The sequence below is a fragment of the Leptopilina heterotoma genome, unplaced genomic scaffold (genome assembly GCF_015476425.1).
Source record: "Leptopilina heterotoma isolate Lh14 unplaced genomic scaffold, ASM1547642v1 Lhet_135, whole genome shotgun sequence".
Lineage (NCBI taxonomy): Eukaryota > Metazoa > Arthropoda > Insecta > Hymenoptera > Figitidae > Leptopilina > Leptopilina heterotoma.
In genome coordinates, this window is record NW_025110854.1 from 2,389,697 (window position 1) to 2,414,821 (window position 25,125).

The 25,125-nt window shown below is 26.3% G+C and overlaps 1 protein-coding gene across 1 annotated transcript in view; it reads left to right on the plus strand.

Moving 5' to 3' along the window:
- The window catches only part of LOC122497662, a 71,849-nt gene extending 47,887 nt beyond the window's left edge, over positions 1 to 23,962 (plus strand). The window contains exons 2-9 of the mRNA XM_043604908.1: positions 12,475 to 12,547; positions 13,044 to 13,123; positions 14,008 to 14,242; positions 17,360 to 17,477; positions 20,838 to 20,985; positions 21,185 to 21,344; positions 21,439 to 22,810; positions 23,566 to 23,962. Of these exons, the coding sequence (XP_043460843.1) occupies positions 12,475 to 12,547; positions 13,044 to 13,123; positions 14,008 to 14,242; positions 17,360 to 17,477; positions 20,838 to 20,985; positions 21,185 to 21,344; positions 21,439 to 22,674 (2,050 nt within the window). The 3' untranslated portion in view covers positions 22,675 to 22,810; positions 23,566 to 23,962. The remainder of the gene's footprint in view (positions 1 to 12,474; positions 12,548 to 13,043; positions 13,124 to 14,007; positions 14,243 to 17,359; positions 17,478 to 20,837; positions 20,986 to 21,184; positions 21,345 to 21,438; positions 22,811 to 23,565) is intronic.
- The last annotated feature ends 1,163 nt before the right edge of the window (positions 23,963 to 25,125 follow it).

The following is a 25,125-nucleotide window of genomic DNA, read 5'->3' on the forward strand; positions in this document are numbered from 1 at the left end:
ATTAAAAATAGAATTGACAATTTTAATTCAATATAAATGTGAATTTTAAAATCCAGACAATTTTTTATCTTGAGCAACTGATGAAAGAGCGAGAAAAAGAACTGTCAAGAGGAAAAAATTAATTCTCCTTTCGTCTGACAATTTGTTGAAAAAATTTTGTATTATTAGCGTTGGATGAAAAATGTTTACGTTGAATTTTGAAATAATTGTTAAAAATACATATTCCAGTTGAGTTTAAAATAACTGTTCCAGTTGTTACGAAAGTTTACATTTGCGTTTCGTAAAATTGGAAATATTTCTCGATGTGAAATTAAAAGGAATGGTAGTAAACATTTCTTTTTGCAGCGTCATTAAATAACGAAAAAAATATGTAGTGTAATCTAGTTATTGTAAACCATTCTCAAATGGCATTTCAAAATTAAAAATACGAGTTAATTAAATTTAGACGCAAAATTGATACAAAAAAATGAATAGTTTTTTCTATATTAAATTTTATTGTTTGTTTGAATTTAAAAAGAAGAATAAAGAGAATATTTATCTAAAATAGTGTAGTTTTAGAAAGATAATTTGATAATACAAAATATTATTGTATTGCGAAATTTTGACAATTTGCAAAATTCAATTTTGCAAAGAATTAAAATTGAAAATGAAAATTGGAAGTATATTTTAGATGAAAGAAACAAATAGAATCCGATCTAAGAAATCTGATTTGTAAATGATCGCGAAATTCCAACTGAGAATTACTCATGTTGCAAATTTGGCCCTGATTCATAATCCAATAAATTATATCTTTAAGTAAATTTACACTTTTACGCTTCAATAATTATTCTCTTAATATCGATTTTAATAAATATTCTTCAATATTTTAAACTTGATGCTATTTTTAGAAAATAAAAATTAGAATTCAATTTTTGACAATGACTTCGATTCGAATTGGAGATTGAAATTCAAATTTTTATTTAATTGATTTTCATTAAATGGAAAAAATTAAAACTTTGTATTAATTTTATATAAAGACATATCGTAAACACTGCCATAGAAGCAAAATATTCAATTTGTATTTTTCAAAAAAAAATCATTAACTTTTTTTTAATATAAAAAATAGTTTTAAGCACATTGCGAAATTAAAATAAGCGGAAAGTAATTTTACGTAATCGAAATAAAATTGATTAAAATGCAAATATTTGTGAAATAATGTACATTATCTTATTAGGAATTCGAGATTCGATAATTGTAAATTTATGTACTAGATTGAAAAAAAGAATTACATTTCGATATGATGAGGATATTTAAGAGAAAAAAGGATTAAGTAGAAAATCCCGTTTGGCAAAGTCAATATTTCTGATAATTTTCATCGGCATTTTCTCTTTCTTGCCGAGTAAATGCCCTTAACGATTGCATAAGTCAATTAGAAAAAAGCAGAAGAAAAAATTGTCCATTTCTATTCGTAAACGATCTTGATCATTCAAGTTACGCATCGTGGAATTTCAGGAGATAAGGTTAATTAATCCAAGTATATAAGATTAAGTCAAGATTTATAACGGCGAACTAATTTCTAAAGTAAAATGGAAAATTGCTGCGCTAACATTATCGTTCACATATAATATATTATTTAATTAGTAATTAGTATTTTTAAATTTTTTTTATAAGTTAACAAAAAATTCAAAATTTAAAAGAAAATAAATCAAAGAGAACTGAGAAGAAATAAAGAATGGTTTCTTTTAGATAGCTGCTTTATCTTTGAAAAGGATTACAAAAGAATATTGCCGAAAATGTTATACTCTATAATGGAAAAAAATTGTTTAAAAAATAGTACAATTATTTATGTATAATTATAATTAGTTCTTTTAAATAAATATTTATATCTGTAGGTGCAATTTTTTTACGATAATAAATGATTAATTTAGAGAGAATTTTTCTTTGTTTACCATTTTTTTTTTTCTTTGCAATTATTTTATGGAAATTTTCCATAAGTTTTTTTTGCTACATATTCAATCAAATCCAAGTAAAATTTTTATTCCAAATTCTGCGGATTTAAGTAGAGAAATACATCTTTTTAAGGGAAAAAAATGAAAAAAATGTGTTTGAATTTTTTTGAATTTAGAATTTTTTTGTTTATTTCAAGATACATTCTTTGACTTATCAGTTAAAGAGTAGCGAATGGTTGTAGTCGGGCCAATGATCTCGGTCCTTGTATCTCGAAATAATCCGCATGCTCCCATTACAACAACGCTTTTCATCAGCTGTTGGCGCGGAGTTTGCAATCGTGTTTCGTTGACGCGCGAATGTTCGCAATGAATAGATAGTTATCATGGTGCAAGGAACTTTGCAAAACGAATATTCGCCTGAAAATATTGCATCTTCAATTATAAGTGTTACCATAATAGTTTTCCGAAAAGAACAAATTTTTTATTATATAAAAAATTAGGTTATTGGGAAATATCAAACGAAAATTAAAGTACGAAAAATTGCAAAATAAGGTATCAATCATTTTTTTTTCTTTTGAAAATTAAAATTTTTTTAGAAGAACTTTTTCTTTATTAATGAAACTAAAAATATTTTAATAATCAAATGAAAAAAAGAATTTTTTGTCCCATAATTATTGTACAGATTAAAGATCATTTATATATTCTTTTATTTGCCATCGACACTGTGATGTTTTATTTATGTATAGTCTATGAATTTATTTACAAATCGTAAATTTTTTTTCATTTAAAAATTTGTTATTTATACAAATTGTTAATTTACAAATTTTATTGAAAATTTTATTATTTTAACCTGGAGGGGTTTTAGACCCCTCGAAGTTAAAGATTCGCAAAGTTATAAAGATTTAAAAGTGCTAAACCTAATTTAGAGAAAAACGAGTTTAAAGTTCAAGCCTATCATTAGTTCCCATGTTAATTAAAAATTAAAAATAAGATTATTGGTTTGGTTTCGAACAATAAAAAAAATCAAAAACTTGAACCATTTTTAGAAAATTGCGACTGTTTAATTAAAATATTTGTTGCCTTGATATTTTTATATACCTTTTGAAATTTACCAAGTTTGTGAATTAGGTTTATTTAATTTAAGAACTTCCATTTAATTTCTTTTTTTAATTCGTATTTTTAAAAACGTCTTAACTTTACTTTGTACGACTTTTTGGTGAATGACATTTTAGTACTAAAAGTGCTTTTCCGGAATTCGTAAATAATTTCTTGAAATAGTGCCAAATGGTATTTGGGTGAAAACATAAAAGAAAACTTTTATTATTCATCATTCTTGTTAAATTAACATTTACAGTCACAACAAAATTAAATTAACATTTTCTCACAAATGATATATACGATTATAATTTCTTTATAATTCTATTATTATTATTTTTATTATTATTATATTATTACTATTATTATTATCATCATCATCATCAGGGTGTCCAACGATCAGGGAAGTCATGAAAAAGTCAGGGAATTTCATTCAAATCGTTGACTTCAGTATTTAATGAATTTCATTCAAAGACAAAAATCTCTATAAATTTATAAAACATTAAAAATTTTTTGTGAATGAAAAAATTTTGTAATCTAACAAGACTTAAAAGGTTTTTATTAATATTTGTCACTCTCATTTGATATTAGTTTATTGTTAAATATGTTAGTAACCATATTTTTGTCCCAAGAAAGCAGAAATAAGCATTAGTAAAAAGTTAGGGAAAAGTCTACTAGGTATTATATTAATATTCTCAAAAACAAACTTGTTTCGCAAAAAAAAAAAAAAATGTGATTGATATATTGATTTGAAAAATGAAACCCACGCTAGAGATGGAGGGCAATAATATATTAGTTTATTCATAGAATGTAGTGCGCGTTTGTATCTATAGTGGAATTCAGGATGCGTGCAAATGACAATGATCTTGACCCCGCGACATGTAATGTCCATGAATTCTTTTATAACGAGAGACGAGAGACAAAATGTAGTGGTCAGCGATAAAATACTTAGAGAAAGGGCTTCTGTTAGAAAGTAATACACGTTATCATTATAATAAAACTATTTATACAGAATTTATACATTTTACGTAACGTTCAAATTGAAACATTGCCAAGGTCAATTTATTGTTTTTATTGTTGTTAGTGTTATGAAAAAAATTCGAAGGAATTAACCCAATTTTTTTTAATAGCTTGATTTTAATTTTATTTTGAAAACTTAATATTAACTTTCTGGAATTACAACAATTTGGTGTCCAAAAAAAAATTTTTTTAAATACATAATATATAAAAAATGTTATTGAGAATTAGAATTAAAGTGTCAAAAAGGTCAATGTAAAATATGTTTATTTCATAGATATACTAAAATTCAAAAAAGCTTTTTAATTACTTAATTATTTAATGTTGAAAAAGTGTCAATCTGTTTTTTAAAATTTTTTTATCCGACTTTCACAGTTTCAAATTTTTTTGGAAAAATTTATATCACAATACCATTAATTAATTTAGATTCTACATTGAATAGAGATTGAAACAAGACTAAGAACGGTAAAAAAGTTAATTAGTTTTCGAGAAATTAAAAAATTACGAAAAGCATGCAAAATCCAGTATTTTTTCTGTATCTGACAGAATAGTCAACGAAAATTCTTCGATCAGGTGTCAGTCTTTTCATAATTTCATTAGCTTTCAGGAAAAAAATACAAAAAATTTTTGTCATTCTTATTTTCTACGTTTTAAGCATTTTTCCACTCATGAAAAAAGGGGCGTCCTGATACTTACGGACGGTAGTGTATATATTATATAAACCATTTACTTGATAAAAGACAAAATTTTGTAATCTTATTAATTAAGGCAAAATTTTTTTTTAACAAACAATTTGCTTTGCATGTATTGATTTTGTACTTGGGCAAAATAAGTGAAAAATCACATTGTGCCTATTATTTTTTTCAGTGTAATTTAGAAAATATTTGATTTCTTTCAGAGCGTGAACGTTTGAATATAATATTGTTTTAATAGCAAAATTAATAATTCTTACAGATACAACTGAGGCAAATTTAGATGTCTTCATACAAAATTATTTATGGAACCGGTCTAGAAAGATTTCAATATATTTAATTTGTCTAATGACATGATTGTTTACCTAAATATTTCATGTAAATTAAATGATAAAATATATTCAATAAATACATGAATAACAAAAATTAAACTCATGTGCACAAACTTTCAGTGATTTTAGGATCACTAATTTTTGTTACTATAGTATGTTACAAGTTTTTACGGTAACAAATGTACACAAGTGTAACTTGTAAAAGTCAACCATTATATGATGTTAACTGAATAACTTGTAACATACTAGTAACTGCGTTATTGGTAACCTGTGACCACTGAGGAAATTGTCTAACAAGTAACTGCGGTTGCCTGGATCACAATTGAATGTATTGTTTTATTGGAAAAAGCAGCATTATGAATGGTCCAAATTGCATCTAAAATAATTTAATTTACAAAGAGTTACAATTAAAATTTTTATTAACTATATAGATAATTATTTTTAAAATATTAAAATTTATTTTTTTTTAAATCGAAGTTGGGAAAAAATTTATTTAAAATTCTAAAAAATTAGGTTTTTAAAAATGTTTCAATTGTATTTTTTTAAAAATCATTTTACAGAAATATTTTAAAAATAATAAAGATTTTTATTTTATTTTATTTTTTAAATTGATAGAAACTTAAGTTTTAAATTAAATTGCTTCTAAAAATGATCTTTTTTTGTAATAATTGGACTGCCCTTGAATTTTGTTAATAGGGATGAGAGAAATCAAATATTGGTATCAACTTTATTAATGAATGAATTAATAATATTAATTAATAATGTAATATTTAATTATTAACTGCACAGAATAATTAAATAGTTAATTAATTAAATATAATTTGATTAATTAATAACATAGTGTAATGAGTTATAAAATGTAAGGCGAACCGAAATTCGTCTCAACTTTCCGAAATAATTATAGAGTGCATAAATTTTACCTCATTATTTATTACATAACTTGGAGACACTTGACATTGGTGACAATCATCGAATTACATTTTCAACGCAATAATCGTAGTTCCACAAATCGGTTTGTCCATTCGACCGTGTACGATTCGTCTAAATAATTCAGTCATAGTTCGTGACAAGTGCAGATCGTTAAGAACAAAATTTTTTTCAACAATTATTACTCTTTAAAGAAAAATTAAAAACATTAATAGTTAAAGTGGATAAAAAGAAATTTCATTTCATTTATTTTCTATACTCATATTTCTTCATAGAATTTGATTTTGATCTACTCATATTTCTTTGTAAAATTTGAATTTGAGCCGATACCACATTTTGGAAACCCCACAGGTATTTATTTGTTTTGATTTTATTTTTTCAAATAATTGAAAACAGTTTCTGTAAATTTTAGCAAAACTGAAATTAAAACTGGTATATCAATATTAATTTTCAGATTTATTTTCTCTTTTTCTTTTTCTACAATAAAATATCAAATCCACTTTTCTTTGTTTGCTTTTCATAATGGAAATTTAAATAAAAATTTGTTTGCTCTTCAGTTCAACAAGAGGATTTGTTTAAATTACGTTTTTTTAAATGTCAATAATATAAATTCGCTTTGTATTTCATTAAGTTTTTTTATATCTTTTTTTCGCGAAAATTTCAATTTTGTTCTATTCTGCAGTATTTATTAATTTATTATACATAATTTTATTTTGTGTTGACAAAATTTTTGTTTGACATAGCTTGAAAATGAAACTTTAATTTTGAAATAGATTGTGAATGAAATACATAAACAAAACTATGATTGTAATATGTTTTCGTGACTCAAAAATGTGAGCTCTCTAAATTTAAATCAGTCAAACTTTCATTGATGAAATAAGTAGATCTAGGTCACTGAATTATTTTAGTAAATTTTTTTTTCACTGAAAATAAGTATTAGAATTGTATTCATTAGCATGGCAAAAGTGTAGATAAATTTTGACTGTAGCGAAAAAAGAAAAATTATTTAGAAGAGCCAATTTTACTTGAAAGAAACGTTAAAGAAGAAGTTAATAAATTTTCCTGTTAATGTATTTTAAACTATGATAAATAATTATAATTTTAATTTAACAGACTTTTATTCTGCAATAATATGTGGGTGATTAAAATTAAAATGTCATTTTCATGTCCTGCCCAAAAATTTGGAATACTAGTTCATATATAAAAGTTTTGTAAGTCAATTAATTTTCTTAATCACTCCTTTTACTTAAATTAATAATTCTTAGTCGCTAGAAATTCTCTGAAAAAATTTGGCAGAAGAATTAGAAGAAAAATGTCAGTGGTGTCCCTTGTCCGCAGTTAAGAAATCAGAACTTTACCTAATAGTAAAAATTGTTGATTGTCACATTTTTATTACCAGAAAAATTATGTTGTACAGATAAGAGTCTATATTTTTATATAGTAATTGTGCTGGCAGAATAATTTTGATCCAGTGCTAGAAAAAAAATCAAAATCGCCTGTCCGTAAGTTTCATATTTTTAAGTAATTATCGCAAATTTTGAATATCATGCCTGATATTTAAATAACCTAGTGCAGATAATTGCCTTATTAAGCGTTAATAGTATTGGTGATATGTATAGCTTCTTAAAGAAAAAACATTACAACATTCTATCACATTTATAACTTGTACGGTTGGTGGCAGAAAGCAAGTATCAGTTTGTCGAGCACACCATGTCAGTGGTGTCCCCTTTGAAAAATATTGTTCATATAATATTAATATTTTTTAAATATTATTGTATCTCGTTTTCAGTTATTACACGTACTTTAAAAACCGCTACGACTTTAACTTAAAAATAAAGTCTTTCTTTTTCGAAATTGAGAAATGAAGCAAAATGTCAGTGGTGTCCCCTCAAAATTCTGTTTCTTGCATCTTATTATTTTATTTTTAATAAAGTGTTAAATTTACTCCTTATATGCAGTTAATGAAGATTTGATACTGGATTGTAATTTATAAGCTGAGTTTATTCTCACTATTCAAACAAAATTATCAGTGAAATCTTTCAAAAATGTCATTGGTGTCCCTCAATGTTTATATGTTTTTTTGGTCTTCAAAAGTATACAATTTATGGCAGAACTCTTTACAAATATTTTTTAAGTCATGTTGAAACATTCATTATTCCCAGTGAGAAATTTCTCACCGGTCCAATATCGGTCCAATATTGGGAGCCAAGAGACCGATCATCGGTCCAATAAAGGCTCCCAATATTGGACCAATATGGGCTGATGCTTGGGATGTAACGGCATCGCCAATCATCGGTTGTCAATATTGGTCCAATATTGGCCGAATATTGGCAACCAAGAGAAAAAAATTTTTTAAATAAATTTTTTTTAATTAAATAATAATAATAAAAAATTAATGTTTATAATTTTTGTTTAATATATTTATTTGTTTAATTATTTATTTTTAATAATTCATGTAAATAATAAATAATTTATTATTTATAAATTATAATTATTTAAAAATGCAGCAGCTATTAGAAAATAGCATTCTGCAAAAAAATTCTATCATTGAAAAATCAATGATAGGCGAGAGAAATCCGCGTCTTTAAATAGATTCGCAGATGATAGACAAGAGATATCCGCGTCATTAAACGGATTCGCAGATATACTCTGGTCTCGCGACGAATCTCTCGATACTTATATACACTGGAGTCGCCGTGTCAGTTGCGAGAACGGTTACAGCGTCCCTCTTGCGGCAGAGATAAGAATTGTCACGTAAACTGCGGGTATAATAAGGCGGTCGGTAAAGCGATTTAGCAGTTTACGTGACAATTCTTATCTCTGCCGCAAGAGGGACGCTGTAACCGTTCTCGCAACTGACACGGCGACTCCAGTGTATATAAGTATCGAGAGATTCGTCGCGAGACCAGAGTATATCTGCGAATCCGTTTAATGACGCGGATATCTCTTGTCTATCATCTGCGAATCTATTTAAAGACGCGGATTTCTCTCGCCTATCATTGATTTTTCAATGATAGAATTTTTTTGCAGAATGCTATTTTCTAATAGCTGCTGCATTTTTAAATAATTATAATTTATAAATAATAAATTATTTATTATTTACATGAATTATTAAAAATAAATAATTAAACAAATAAATATATTAAACAAAAATTATAAACATTAATTTTTTATTATTATTATTTAATTAAAAAAAATTTATTTAAAAAAATTTTTTTCTCTTGGTTGCCAATATTCGGCCAATATTGGACCAATATTGACAACCGATGATTGGCGATGCCGTTACATACCAAGCATCAGCCCATATTGGTCCAATATTGGGAGTCAATCAGCGCCCAGCACGGCAACCAATATTGGACCGATATTGGACCGATTAAAGTCTATTGGCAATTTCTCACTGGGTTGTAATTAGAAATGTTTTAACTTTTTAAAGTTGTAAGAATTTATTTGAGAAAAAAATGAACGAAAACAGAAAATTTCTTATCATTTCTGCCTATCGCTTTTCACCTGGTGAAAATTAAAATTTGCTTCCACCTGCTCGACCACTATTATTTTTGTCCATCATATATTCTAGTCAACCAAAATAGAGTATCGTTAAGTTCAAAATCCAACATCGAAAAATCAAAGTTAGTAGGATCAAAAATGACATTTTAATTTTAATCACCCATGTACTCTATTTTTTATCGTTGAATATTGAAAAAATTTTCTTCTGGTTTAATTCACATTTTATTGATTTTATGAAGAAAAAAATTTTGAAGTTCCAAAAATTCTGAACGTTCAAATGAAGGACATATTTTTCCAGTATAGATATTTTTAAAAATTGCTAAGTGGTATACAAATTAAAAACGTAAATTAAATATTTTAAAACTTCCCGTATGGAAAAAGCCCCCATCAAGCCCACACGACGTGAGGGCCCCCGGCGGGGGCCGACGAGGGCTGATCCATGTGGGCAAATCCATTAGGGCCACGCCGAGGGCCCGCATGGATTGCCCACATCATTGACTTGCAAAAATTTCTAATTGTAAGTCCAAACCTCAAATAATTTTTTATTACTTCAAAATTAATGTTTAGAATGATTATAAACAATGAAAAACACATAGTTCACATAAAATTATTTACACTTTTTTGAAAATATTGAACTCACATGGGGGCAAATCCTTGAGGGCCCACGCGAGGGGCCCGCATTAATCACCCACATCATTTACCAGCAAAAATTTCTAAGCCCAAACAAAAAATATTTTTTTACAACAAAAAATTAATGTTTATAATGATTTTAAACAATGAAAAACACGTTTTTTGTTATGATGTATTAGTGTCAACAATGTTTTATTGAATCATCAAAAGCAAGTCAGCAAGTCACCTACAATAAAGCAATAATTTTCAAGTAGGTCCCTTAGCACAGTGGTAAAGCGTTTGTCTGATAGTCCGTAGGTCGTAGGTTCTATTCCCGAGTGCGTCAGATTTTTTTTTTGGTCACGATTTAATTAAAAAAAAATAAAAATCGTTAAATAACAATGTTATTTATTAATAATTGAACTTGTTTATTATTAATAAATAATGAATTTATTAACTTAATTTTGAAAAATAAAGGTGAGGGTAAGTCGAGGGCCACGCAGGGGGCCGACGAGGCGAGGGCGCCCTCATCGATCAGCATGTCGTTTCCATGAGGGGCCTCGTCTGGATCACCCACGTGGGCCAAAACCACTTTTCCACACGGGTTTATAAATTATTTTTTAATATGTGACTCAATATTATTATAATAAAATTTTAATTTAAAAAAGAAAGAAAGAAATTTCATTCATTTGAACGTTTAAGACTTTGGGGACATAGAAAAGCATAAAATTATAATTTATTTTTAATTTCTTGGAAGAAAATAATTATAAGTATAAAATAAAAATTTTAGTTTTTATTTTTAAAATTTACAGGGTTGCCTTAAATCAGGGAAAAGTTAATGGTAATGGAATACAAAATTTTTGGGTATTTTTAGTTAAAAATAGTTACAATTTTCAGAATAATTATGTCCTTATCAAGTTTCATTCCTTAATCGAGAAAAGTTCGCCACAGCAACAAATTTTATTTTTAACATACATAGATAGACATCCATTTAAAGTTTAAAATCAAATTTTTTTTGCAAACTTGTAATAAATTAAATTTTCAATCTTAATTGGTTAAATTCTAAATTATTTAAAATTTCTTTGAAGAAGAAAATGATATTTTATATTTCTTTGGAAAAATTTTCTGAAATAAGAAATAATTTCCAGTGGCTCAAGTTAAGATAGATATAATTTTCCTGAAAATGTGTAACACGATTAAAAATTCAGAGATGTTAATTGAGATGTGACATAAATTAAAAATAAAAAATTATCACATGATTGAACTTTCTGCCAATAATAAATTATGTAGTGCTCTCATTTCATATAGTTGATCCAGGTCCAGATGAGGGGCAAAAATCTGTATGCAAAAATAGAGCCACACCATTGCTCTCTCTCTCTCTCCTCATCTCGCTTTTTGAAGACGTTTTGTTTCTTCGTTAGCTCAGAACGCTTTTAGTATTTAACCGAAACTAACCGCGAATAGAACATTTTATATAGTTGATCTGCGCGCATGGCTTTTTATAAAAAAAATTTATAAATAATATTTCCATATTGATGCATTATTTTTCCCTCTGAATCATCATCACAAACTCGGAGAAGTATTTGCCACGAGTTGCCAACCAAACAAAAGAAATTCTGTCAAAGAGAGTGTAAATTATGTGAAAACATTTTTTCTCAAAATACTTTTCTTTCGATTCACTTTTTTTTATTGAATTTATCGCTTTCTTTATTTTTCTCACTTCCGTATTTATCAAAAAATTTTTTTTGCTATTTACAATCAGGAGAAAAATAATTTTCTTCGAAAAAGTTTGTAAAACAAGTTTAATAATATTCAATTCATAAATGATCATTACGATATAATTATAATTAACTCTATATATGATTTAGGATTTAAATTGAAAATTTTTCTTGCAGCCAAAAGAGGCAAAAAGAGAAAAATCTCATTTGGAGTATAAAATGTCACTTTAGAAACTTGTCAAAGAGAAGTCTTGAGTGGAAGGTGAAAAAAATAAAAAATACAATTAGCAATCCTGTGTACTATAAATGATCCAGAATTGGAAAATAAGATTTTGATCATGATGTTGACCGATGATGTTGTCGGAGATGGTTGTTTGAAGATTGATGTTTGCACGATGGAATGTTGTAATTATCGTCGTAATCGTTGTCGTCAGAAAATCGATTCTAATGACGATGATCTGATGATGATCACAGTTGCTCAAAGGATGAGTTTCTCGCGTGTTTTTATACGACATTCGATGGCCTGGGTTCACGATTCATTGGAAAAATTGCCAATCAGATTGACCATTAAAAATATTGGAATAATGTCAGTGATATTGGCGATCTTGATGCCACGTGCTTTTACTTATATGCTTGTATATCCAATTTTCAGATTGGTCTTTGGTACACTCTATCCGGCATATGCGTCTTATAAAGCTGTCCGAACGAAAAATGTCAAGGAATACGTGAGTTATTTTTTTCTCCTTCTTCATCATCATAAATTAAAATACAAGCCTTTTTTTAACAATAATGTCAATTAATATTTCTAATTTTCTTACAAAATAAAACAAAATTTAAATTCTTTTGATACTAAGTTTTGAAATTTCAAATCACTAAATTCAAATGATGAGGACCAAAAGAATGTTCGTGTTCATCTTTTATTGCAATTTTTGTAAGATAAATAATTGTTTGAAATTTTGTATTTTTGGTTTTAATTTTTTATGATAAAAAACATTGTTTAAAATTTTATCTTATATGCAAAAATCATATCTCATCTTATCTCATCTTTTTTTTATCTTTCTTATTTTATCTTATTTATTTTTTTTTAAATTTGTCTCTTTCTCGTGTTTCAATTAAATTTCTTACTTGAAAAATTTTATTTTATTATAATTTAAATTTTTGTTGGTAAAATATTTTATTGTGTGAAATTACTTTAATATTTCCTTCTTCAATTTTTTTTAGGTAAAATGGATGATGTATTGGATCGTGTTTGCACTTTTCACGTGTGCCGAAACTTTCACAGACGTATTTTTTAGTTTTTGGTGAGATTATTTTCAATAATTCAATAATTTGTTTAAATGTACAAATTTGTAATTTAATAAGTGAGGAAGCTCCAAAAATTATTTTCAGTAAATTGTTTTCAAAAAAAAATTTTTTTTATTTGTAAAAAAAAGAAATATTTTCATGTCTCAAAAATTTTGAACGTACGAACGACGAAATTTTTATTCCTTCTTTAAATATCATATTTTGTTAAAAAATAATTCTTTGCATATGCGAAAAATGAATGTTGAGGTAAATAAATACTGAATTTGTATTTCTTAAAAATTTTAAATAATAATAATAATTTAAAAAAAAATATTTTAACAGGAAAGAAGTTAAGGAAAGAATGATAAATTATTTTTATTATTATGCACTATTATAATTATTTATTTATTAGTAATTAAAATTATTAAGTAAAGAATAATTAATAATAGCAATAATGATAATAATAATAATAATAAAATGAAATAATAATTGTAGGGATGTTTGGAAATTTGTGAAAGAGAAAAAGTCAGTTAATAACAAGTTGTCTGTAGATATTCGAAAATTCTAATTTTGTCAGCTTACAGGCGCTTCTGGGGATTCCTTCACATGCTCTGTCTGCTTTCTCCTTTCGCTTTTTTGCTCCCCTATTTCGTTTTGGCAAGAAAATTCCATTCCGAACTTCCTCACCTGCTCGAATTACATCGCAAGGGAAAAACCCCTTCGTGTAATTTATCCCAAGACTTTTGGAATTCTGGATATGAGAGTTTTTTTCCCTTTTTCTTTTCGAATTTAAATTAAAAATAAATTAAACAAATTTTTTCAATGTGACATTAAAATTTTTTTGTAACAATTCCTTTTTTCTTGTGACACCTACTAATAATATTTCTATTATTTTTTGTAGGTTTCCGTTTTATTATGAGATTAAGATTGTTTTGGTTCTGTGGCTGCTGAGTCCTGCGACAAAAGGCTCAAGCATCCTCTATCGTCGTTTCGTCCATCCAGCATTAAGTCGTCGCGAGGCAGAAATTGATGAGGCTCTCGCTCGTGCCACCGAACAGGGTTACACGGCTGTTTTGCATTTAGGCAGCAAAGGTGTTAACTATGCGACAACTGTTCTTATGCAGACCGCAATAAAGGTAATTTTCTCAAACTTCAGTTCTATTTTGTTTTATTTTTATTCAGAAAAAGCACGTTTTTATTTCAATAGCTCATTATATTTCTGCAATTTTTTATTTTACAAACTTATCAGTTTATAATTTCAATTCTTTAATTTTCATTTTATGAGAAAAGTTTTATTCTATGAAAAAGAAAATATTTATAAATAATAAATGATTATTTATGAATATAAGCTTTTGAAGGAAAATTTGCTTGAAACTAATTTGTTTGCGTTTCTTTTTTGATTTTATTTTCTTGCACTGACAACACCTTTCTCTATGATCCTGCAACATGCCGTCATTGCGTTACTAAAAAAAAATTAAAAACAATGTCGCTATCTAATCATCGTCGCGTGGAATGTTTCCTTGACATATTAATTAACATGAAAATAGACCTTGCCGAATGTGTCTCCAAATGCTGTTAAGAGTATCCTCCCTGCAAGCCATTCAGAATCGGCGCTTTCTAGCTTAGCCAGCCCTACGGGATCATCGCCGCTAAAGGAGTCAACGAAAGATTCCCCCGACGGTGTACGCGTACGTAGACGGCGGATTAAAAGCGACAATGATGCAGTGATCAAGGAAATTTCGTCAAATACTGATTTTTCCACGGACGAGGATTTTGAAATAAAACTTGATGACGTGGATAATGATGCCGATGATGATGATGCTACTGCTGCTGCATTAAGACAGGATCCCGATTTTAAAGTGCCCGGTAAAAGAGCACGTAAACCAAAAAAAGAACGTGGACGTTCAACATCAAGAAAACGGCGAACAAGATCAACGAAAGATGATAAAAGTGACGTTGATCTTGATGATGATGATGTCAATTCTAAGTAAATTTGCGAATTCATTTTTTTCTCGTACAGTTTAGAAGAAAAGAAAAAGAAATCGCAAAATATTTTTCTGAATTTCGTTTTCAAAGGAAATCTTTCTTTGGTCATCATGATAAATATGATTCTAGAGTCGAGAGTAATTTTTTACACATTCACAAAAAAAGAAGTATTTTACAATTTTGAATACAATTTTATTTTTAAATAATTCAAATTACCATAAATTCAAGTTTTTTCAAATTTAAATTTTTAGTGCAAAATTTCCATTTTTTTTGTGTGGTAAATTTAAATTATACCTAATTTTGAGACTTTAATTTTTTTTAAAGTATTTATCAAAACGACCAAGTGGAACAATTTTCTTTTCGAGATTCCTTTTTTTTCTTATCGTCGACTAAAACGAAAGGAAAAATTTAGACATCATTATTTGTGATAGTAAAAAAGTTGGATTAAATTGTAAAGTTTATTATTAGAATAATTTCCCGTTACAAAATGGGAAACAAATTATAAAAATTAAGATATATGAAAATCAAGTAATCATTTTTCGTGACTCGCTGACAATCGTTTTTTAGTTCTTTAAAAATATTTACTGACATTTACAATTTTCTTTTCTTTTTTTTTATTTTGAGAAAAATGTCTTTATTGGAGTCTACGTTAAAAGATTACTTTTTGATTTATCGTATACCTTTTATATATATATATTTATATTTTTAAAAAAGCAATCAAATGAAACATTAATTTATAGATTTGCAAAGCAAGCTCAAACTGAAACAAAGGGAAATTCGAAGTATTTACTTTATGAATTTATTGAGAGTGCGTAGAAAGACTGATATTAACGGATAAACCAAATTTATTTCAAACTATTCTTTCAAAGCAAATTTTCCGTATTTTGATTTTTATACCGTAAAAATTTTCAAAATTAATTCTTTTCGAATGTTTTTAATTTATATTTTTAATGAAAAGAAACTTACTTGGATTTTTGCTAGAAAGTTTCATTCAATTAAATTTATTTATTTAACAACAAATCCATATCTTCTGAATTAATTAATTTTGTAATTATACAATATTTAAAATAAAATTATAATTAAATAGTAGTTAATATATAAGTCAGGATATAACTATAAATTAAATTACATAATTGTAGATAAATTTTTAGTAGATAAATTATAAGAATATAAAATAATGAAAATAAAAAATAAATGAATTCACTTTTTGCAATTTTTTACAAAAAAGTACTTGACAAAAATTTTACATTTGAAACTAAACGAAAAATGAAAATTAGGATCAAGAATATTTGCAAGTAAATTTAGTTTATTGCGTTTCATACCTCTTACCGGTCACTTTTTTATTCATCATCATTATTTTTAATGTTGGCGTAATAATTGTTTCACGATTCTAATTGAATAATTTGGAATTAGTTAAAAATTTGTTAAATATTTTTCGTATTTATTTAATTGGCGCTCTATTAGATTAAAAAAATAATTAGATGAAATAAAATTTATCAGCGTAGCATTGTACATTCTCGTTTGTGCGAGCGCTAATTGAAGAATGTTCTTTTTTCGGCGTTATTTAACTATTTTTTTTATTAGCGACAATTGTTCACGTGGTTTATATATTTTTCCCTTTTTTTTCGCGTGTCTATTTCTAAATGAATTCGGTATTCCAAGACAAATTAGAGACGAAAGTATCAAGTGCCATTCTTTGTGCCTTTTTGCAAATACTAACGTCTTTTATTGTCACTTGAGTCCTATATTTACTTAATGATGAAACAGTCACTTGTCGCTATTTACATATAGATATTTGTATAAGCCTTTCTTTTTTTGATAATATTTACTATTGAGCATCATTTAGATTTTAAGAATGTTTTTTTATACCCGATCCCAAAGATCTTGAGAAATACGAGTGTTTTCTTTTGTGAATAAATGCATTTAATTAAGTTCAACGCTTTAATTTCATTCAGTAAATTTCCAATTATTAAATTTCCATTCGCAGCTTATTAATTTTTAATCATCATTAAAAAGAGAAAAATCTAGGAAAATAGAGAATTAATATTTGTCTTACACGAGTGCACATGCTTATTTTAAGAAAAGGTCCAGAATTATTTTTTTGTGCACTTTTTGAGTTTATATAAGAAACTTCGCTCTGGTGACGGCAGATAACATATAATATTAACATTTTTTCCGTTGGTAAGGCTTTTTTATTTTGTTTCTTCTTATTTTTTTTTAATTGTTGTGATACTGATTGTTTGGTTTTAAAGAAAATTATATTGCAGGGAGGAGGCGGTCTTGTTCAACAATTGAAAAAAAGTTACAGTCTCAGCGATTTATCGGGAGAAAAGGAAGATGAGAACAGGAACACGCCCAATTCTCATGACGAGACCGACATGCAGGGTGAGTTTATTTATTTATTTTTTTGAAAAATTATCTAAATATTGTATTTCTGCTTTATTCTTATATAATTTTTTTAAATAACTATTAATAATTTTTATGTTTATAAGTTAAATATTCTAATTTCAACCAGATTAAAGAATTTGTTTTCAGGCCTCGGATAGTATGACTTTTTCGACTATTTTATGAAAGTGCAACTTTTTTTTTACTTTTTCTTATTTTTCTTCCACATATTGCAAGAAAGTAACACTTTTTTGTATAAAATCCAGCTTATTTCTACTTTCATAGTGGGAAAAATAATTATAGTCAAAATATTTTTCCGTAAAACGTCTTTCCTTTTTATCACATAAAACAGACTTTGGTGTTTAGAAGCCGCTTAGAAGATTTTTCTATCTTTGACAGTAATTATTGAACTTTAAAGAGCCTAAAGTTCTGAACGTTCAAATGAACGAAATTTATTTATTTCTTCAACAAATTAAATTTTTATTGCAATTATTTTGCGTCTCTAACCAAAAAATTAATTACTGAGTTTCTAAACGTAAAATTTCAGTTTGTAAATTTTTTTGTGATTAGTAATGCATAAAAATATCTTCAATAAAAAATATTTCGTTCATTTGAACGTTCAAAACTTGAGGATCATGAACTTTACAAAATATGAAATTGAAATCATTTTAAACAATTTAATTCTTCAAGAAATATCATAAAATTATTATTTATAAATTATTTAGCGAATAATCTTAATTAAAAATTACAAAAATAATTAAATTTTAATAGAGTTGCGTTTAAATTTTTTATGAATAATTGAATTTTAAAAGGTTTTAAATTGTAGTATTATAAAATATGAATTTTAAAAAATTGTAATTAAAAATTCAGAAGAACTTATTTTTTTGTAAAAGTATTATTCATATTTTCTTGAAATTAGTTGACTTTTTAAATAGGATATATTTGATTGAAAAATTTTCCAATAATTGAAATTTCATGAACTGAAATTATGAACAACTGGCTTTCAGAAAGCGAATTTTTATAATTAAAGATATTCACAAATAAATGTTATAGAAACATTTTTTGTGTAGGGGAGACTGGGGCGAAAAGTTAAATTTTGCATAAATGATTTTTTTTGCAATATAAGCCGCTTAGATGCAAATATTTGTATATCAATATTGTAGGGCAACTTGTCCTCTACAACTTTCAATAAACAAGTTCCTGATATTTTCGCAAAAAATACATGTTTTGTCCTTTTTTGAAAATTTTGTTTTTTTTTTTAACTTTTCGCCCCAGGCTGGGGCGAAAAGTTAAATTCTATTTTTAGCCTACTAAAACTATTTTCTGATAGGTGATAAATAGTAGATAAGTTAAAGTATACGTAAACAAGTAATTTAGTAAATAAAAGATCTTTGTTTATTTGACAAAAGCTTTAGAATAGTTGTAAAGTTAAAAAATTGAAATTTCAAAAAAAAAAAAAAATTTTTTGGTTTATTTCACGTGAACCGGCTTATTTTTTGACAGAGTACTTACCAAATGTCAAATAAATAATGTTTAAACAAATAAACCCAAAAAAACGAAAAATAAAAAAAAATTTTTAACAACATGTAAAAATACATTTAACTTTTCGCCCCAGGGTGCGTTTTTGGCTTTAACAACAAATATAAAAAATCTGACTAAAGATATTTAGCAAATACATTTAGGTATCTCTTCAGGGGACCCAAATAAGGATCTAAAAAAATCGCGATCAGAATAAATTCAAAAAATATACTTAAAAGTTGATATTTTCTTTTTCGAAAAAATTTTCAAAAGTAGGTTGAAAAAAAACTTTTAATATCGACACCACAAAAATAAACAGAATTGCACACAACTCCGGACATTTATTTAGGGTGATAACGCCCTTCTATAATTAAAATTGCAATGCTCTAACTATTTTCGTTCGAAAGATAATGAATTTTAACGGTTTTGTCAGTTTAACTTTTCGTCCCAGTCTCCCCTATATATAATAATTTTTAATGTAAATCAGAATATTTTTTAGGATCAGAGAAAAGTCAAAATTCTCTTTGAAAATCAGGGAAAAGTGAAAAAAAAACTAAAATTTTTGTTGCAACTCTTATTAATTTAGAACCAATTTTGGGTACGAACATTTATCTGTTTTATTTGAATGCAAAAAACGGCTATGATTAAAAACTTCTTTGTTCTAATTTGACAACTGTTTTTTAGTACTGAAAAGTTAAATTATTATTTTTATTAATTAAGAAATTTAGTTTTAAATATTTTTCAAAATTTATTTTTGAATTGGACTTGTTTTACATTTTTGTTTACAATGTTCTGCTGCAGGTCAGGAAAATTATAGAAATTAGGGAATTTTATCCAAAGTAGTGAAAAAATATATTAAATTTCTTTAAATTACTGAAAACCTTAATTGTCCTTGAATTTTCTTTTGCACCTTAAAATTTTTTTTAAAAATCATTAAGAGTTACAGTATGCAATTTTTGTAAAAACATTGAATTTCTGTATTGAAATATAATTGAATTCAAAAAAAAAATTTCTGAAAATTACTAAAAATAATTGATTTAGGAAAATTAAGAATTTTAGTTAGGTAAAACATCTAGAAAATAATTAATTAAATTATGAAAGAGTTGTAGAAAAATTATTCAGAAATAACTAATTTCAGAAGATTTCAAATTTAAATTTTAATTAACTTTCATTAAAAATTCTAAAGAACTTAATTCTAATTAAAATGTTAGTTTAAATTTTTTTTGACTTAGGTGAAATTTTAATTACATATTATTTAATTAAAAACTTTCGAATAATCGAAATTTCCTAATAATGAATTAAAAATTTTAAAACAATTAAATTTTAGACGAATTTTAAGTGAACTTTATTTTTTTCTAATAATTAAACTCTAGAAGAATTTTTTTTTCATAATTATTACAAATAGTTGACTTATAGAAGAATTATATGGTAAAAATCCTAGAAAATAATTGAATTTTGAAGAAGTTATAGTAGAAATTTTTAGAAATAATTTTTCAGAAGGTTTCAAATTAAAATTTATTATTTTTTTAAATTTAAAATTGAATTTTAGAAGAATAATTACAGTTGTAATTTTTAGAAATAATTATATTTTTACTATTGAAATAAATGTTATAATTTAAAAAAATTGTGTTACAATTTTGAAAAGTAATAGTGTTTTTTGAAGAAAAATGGTTTAAAAAACACTTATTTTGAACTTTGAATCAATTAAAATGACTTTTTTGCACCATAACGTGGATCCGAGGCCTGTAATTTTAATTTTGAAGAGTAAATTTCGTTTAAAGACTGATTCAATATTTTTTAACTTTGAGAAAATCTTAGGTAATAATTATTTTGTTCCTTCAGTCGAACCACGTCGAAGAGAACACACAGGGAGGAGAGGATACAGTCCTAGGAGAACTCAATCTACTAATAATAGAGTAGAAATGTACTTCTCTGAAGTAGATGTTGAAGTGAGACAACCAAGGTCGAAGGAGCCTTTAGTTAGTTTAAAGTAAGAACAAATTTTCCTCTTAGCCTAATTTTAATTTTGCATAACCTTAACGAATTTTTAATTTTCTCTGAATAAAAATGATTTATATTTTTATCCTATTTTTTTATTTCTTCTACTCTTTTTTATTAATTTTTTATTTTATTAGTTTTTATTATAAATAATAGTTTCCTAAAAATAATTCTTTTTTATTTATTTTCAGTAATATTAGGTCATCTGAAGACATATCTAGTGGATACAGCAGTGGCGAAGCTTTGCACAATCATCGTCCGTCAATTCACAGTGATTCTCTTGTGAGGACGTCGAGTGTGGGAGGACGAACGCGATTGAAACCACGTTCAACCACAAAAAAGGCGCCCGAAGTAAGTGAAGATTTGAGAAAAATTATTTCCAGCTATTACATTATTTTTTGCAGCTTTTTTAAAAATGAAAATTTACAAATTGTCACGTTTGAAGGAAGAAGAAGAGGATTCTGACAACAATCTTCCGTTTCCAGATGAAAAAAATCCTCCACCTAATCCTTTAACATTCCTCAGTGTGGAACAAGCACTAGACCTTGTTTCACTCCTCTCTTATCATTTGGCACGCAATAATTGTACAAATTTCAACGAAAAAGATTTACAGACTCTCTCAAATATCAATGAAACTTGTGAAATAGAGAAAATAGAAGAAGATGAAAAAAATATTATGTCAATTCCAAAAATAGTGACGAGTGTTCCAATCGAAAATAAAACTTCTGATGCTGATGTGACAAAATTTACCGACGATATTTGTCGTGAGAAATTCGACGAATTGAAGAAACTTTTATCCAACGCGCATAAAGCTGTTTCCAATATTGTCTCATCTCAGGAAAGTTTAGCCGGTGAAATTGATGACGAGACGAGAAATGTGTCGAAAAATTTTGTTAATAAAATGAAAATTGGTGGTGATTTGAGTGGAATTTATGGAAGTGTCAATTCTCTTGAAGTTTGGTCAACGCCCAATATATCCAGAAGTAATTCGGACAGCGAATGTAATAAAACAATGAGAGCAGGAAAATATCATAAGAAACCAGCACCAAAAATTCCCACGATTGATAATAAAACTATCGACAACGATACGGATTCACAGAAGGCTGTAAAAGCGACTTTAGTTATTAAAACAGGCACCATTAAAAGTTTTACCGATTTGCAACAGTTGAAGAGAAAGAAAGTTAAATCTAGATCACGAGAAGGATTCTCAAAACTTCTTACCGTTCCAAAGAATTTTTTTCATAATGCATTTCACAAGGAGAATAAAGATAGAGGCAAATATGACGATACAAGTTCGATAAATTCAGATTGCAGTGATTCACCATCAAGATCGTCGAGTATTGGATCACAAAACACGCCAACTGACGACGATACCCTGACACCGTCGACGGAATTTGAAAATGAAAAATTCACCGACAAGGAGAAAATTAATGATAATAATGTTGGAAACAATTTAGAAAATAAAAATGAAAATTTCAAGACTGATGATAAAATTATTGGGGAAAATTTAGTTTCCAGTGTGGAAGAAATAAATGTATTGAAAAGTGACGAAGGAGAAGAGAAAATAAAAAATGTCGAAGATATTGAAAATACGAGTCAAATATTCAGAGCGAGATTGAGAATTCGAGAAATGTCACGATCACCAAATCGTTGCTCGAGAAAAAGTTATTCGGAAGAATAGTTTTCTTTTTTCTCGGTGCAAATAGAGGAATGTTTCTTTTTATTCGTGCCTCTCCTGTTCTTATTGAAATTTTCCCCCTCTTTTTTTAAGTACCGCATCGACTTCTGCCATTGAAAAGGATTTTTCCCTCTGAACAGTATGAAATGTATTTTCTTTTTTATTTTACTAATGTGTTTCACTGCAGTACAATCTAACGCAGAGTGTGCTGACTCATTGGAAATAATTAAATAAGTCCAATATTAATATATTAAATTAAATTTAATTTCAAAGTAATTAATAAAAAAAATTAAAATTAAATGAAATCCGATATATTAATGTTAGATTAGTATTTAATGTATTAATACTTTTAGACTACAATTTACTATGTTAATAATTATAATTTCTGTAATATGTTTAATGTAGGTCGGAAATTCCATTGTAATTAATTTCTTATCCTTGCTTTAAAATTTTAAATATTTGACATTTTTTTTCATTAACTTAAATAGGTAAATTCATTTTTTATTATATTCTTATTCAAAGGGGCTTTAAACAATGTTTTTAATATTTGAAACATTTCCAACTTACTCTACAGAAAAATTAACATTTTATTTGACAGTGAATTAATTTTTTTTTTTGTTCGAGTTGTAACATTTTTTAGATACTAAATATTTCCCTTCAAAATTTAAAAAATATTTTAACTCAAGGTCTTTTATTCATAAAATAAAAAACACTTCTTTTAGAAATAATTTAATTTTCTCTTCTGTTTTCTTCTAATTCTAACAGAATAAAAATTTTAAAATGCAGCTTTCAAAAATGTGTGTTAAAATATTTAACTTTCTTGGTTAATAAAAAAAAATTGCTAATATTTTGTTTTCTATTTTTCTAATATTTGTGTTCGTTGACAATTTTCAGATAACAAATTTCGCCACTCTACCACGAAGCAAAAAACCGACAAAGAAGAAGGTGTCATGAAGCTCAACGATTGTGGATCGCATAAAGAAATAGGACCAACAAAAAAAATAAAATTTTTTTTTGGAAAGTCCAAAAGGAATGATATTTATAAATTGAGTGCGTAATTATTCGATTGATTCTTCAATTGCAATCGATAGAATTTCCATCAACAGCAAGTATTACTGACAACTTAGTTCCAAGTGATTCAAATTTTGTACATGAAAATCACAAAGCATTAATAGGAATCTAAGAATTTTGACCATGAGAACAAGATTTTTAAATATTGGATAAACCAGTGACTAATTCTAAGCTAAAGGACTTATGAAACAGAAATATCGAGTTTTAGAAAAAAAATTTATTTCACTTTCTTTAAAAAATTTTATTCCTTAGTTAATAATATTTTATTTCTCATATTATTCTATTTTGTTAATATATTTTGATTTCTTTGATTATTAATATTTTCTATTTTATTAATTTATTAATAATGCTTTATTTAACTTTATTAAAAATATTCTATTTTATTTTATTAATAATATCTTATATATTTTTAAAATTAATTATGAATTATATTAATAATTACATTTACTTAAATAATTTAAGTATTTCTAGAAAAATTATAATTTTTGGTTTTATTTCCAACTGTAATAATTGATTTAATTTTAGAATCTTAAAGTTATAATTTTAAATATTTCATAATTCTCTGCTTTCTGTTTTCTAAACATTACAGTTTTCAATTTTTTTAATTTACAAATTTTACATAATATTTTATTTATTTACAATTTTTGTGTATTTCATTTACATAAATTAATATTCAAGCTTTTTTTCAATTCGATATTTCGTACTTATTGAATAAAAAGACAGTGACCCAAAGAGTTGTCATCTACCTCTTTTGTAATTAGGTATTTTGCATCTTTGCCTTCTAAGCCAATAAATAAGCCGAATTCTACTCTTAAAAGTACAATTTGGAAAAACAGTTTTTTAAAGAGAAGGCAAATTAACTATTTGATAAATTTGTCAAAGAGGAAATGAAAAAATTGTTTTCATCTCATATGTTTCACTATGCACCTATACGCTTTGTTGGCGATAATATTGCAATATTGTGAATAAAAAAAAAAAAATTTCTTGTGATACTCAAAAAATCACGCTTTAAGTAAAAGCGATGATTCGAATGAAGACCGACTGAAATGGGATGCAGATTAATGATTCTAGTCAGTCATTAAATTTAAAGAAAGTCTAATTTAAAAACAAATGCTTTAATATTTCAATGTATTTCTTATTGCTAAACATTCACAGTAATTGAATTTAATTTAATTACAGTGACGTTATTCTGACTTAATGATAATTTTTCGAGGCTTAATTGTAAATTTGACAAACTTATTAATTTTCAAATTTCAATTCATTGACTAAGGTTGGAAAAATCGAAAAAGTTGAATTCTTTTCTTAAAGGAAAAATTCAATTTCAAGGCACACATTTTCATTTTTATCGTTATAGAGACTTGATAACAAATATTTTCCACTTTG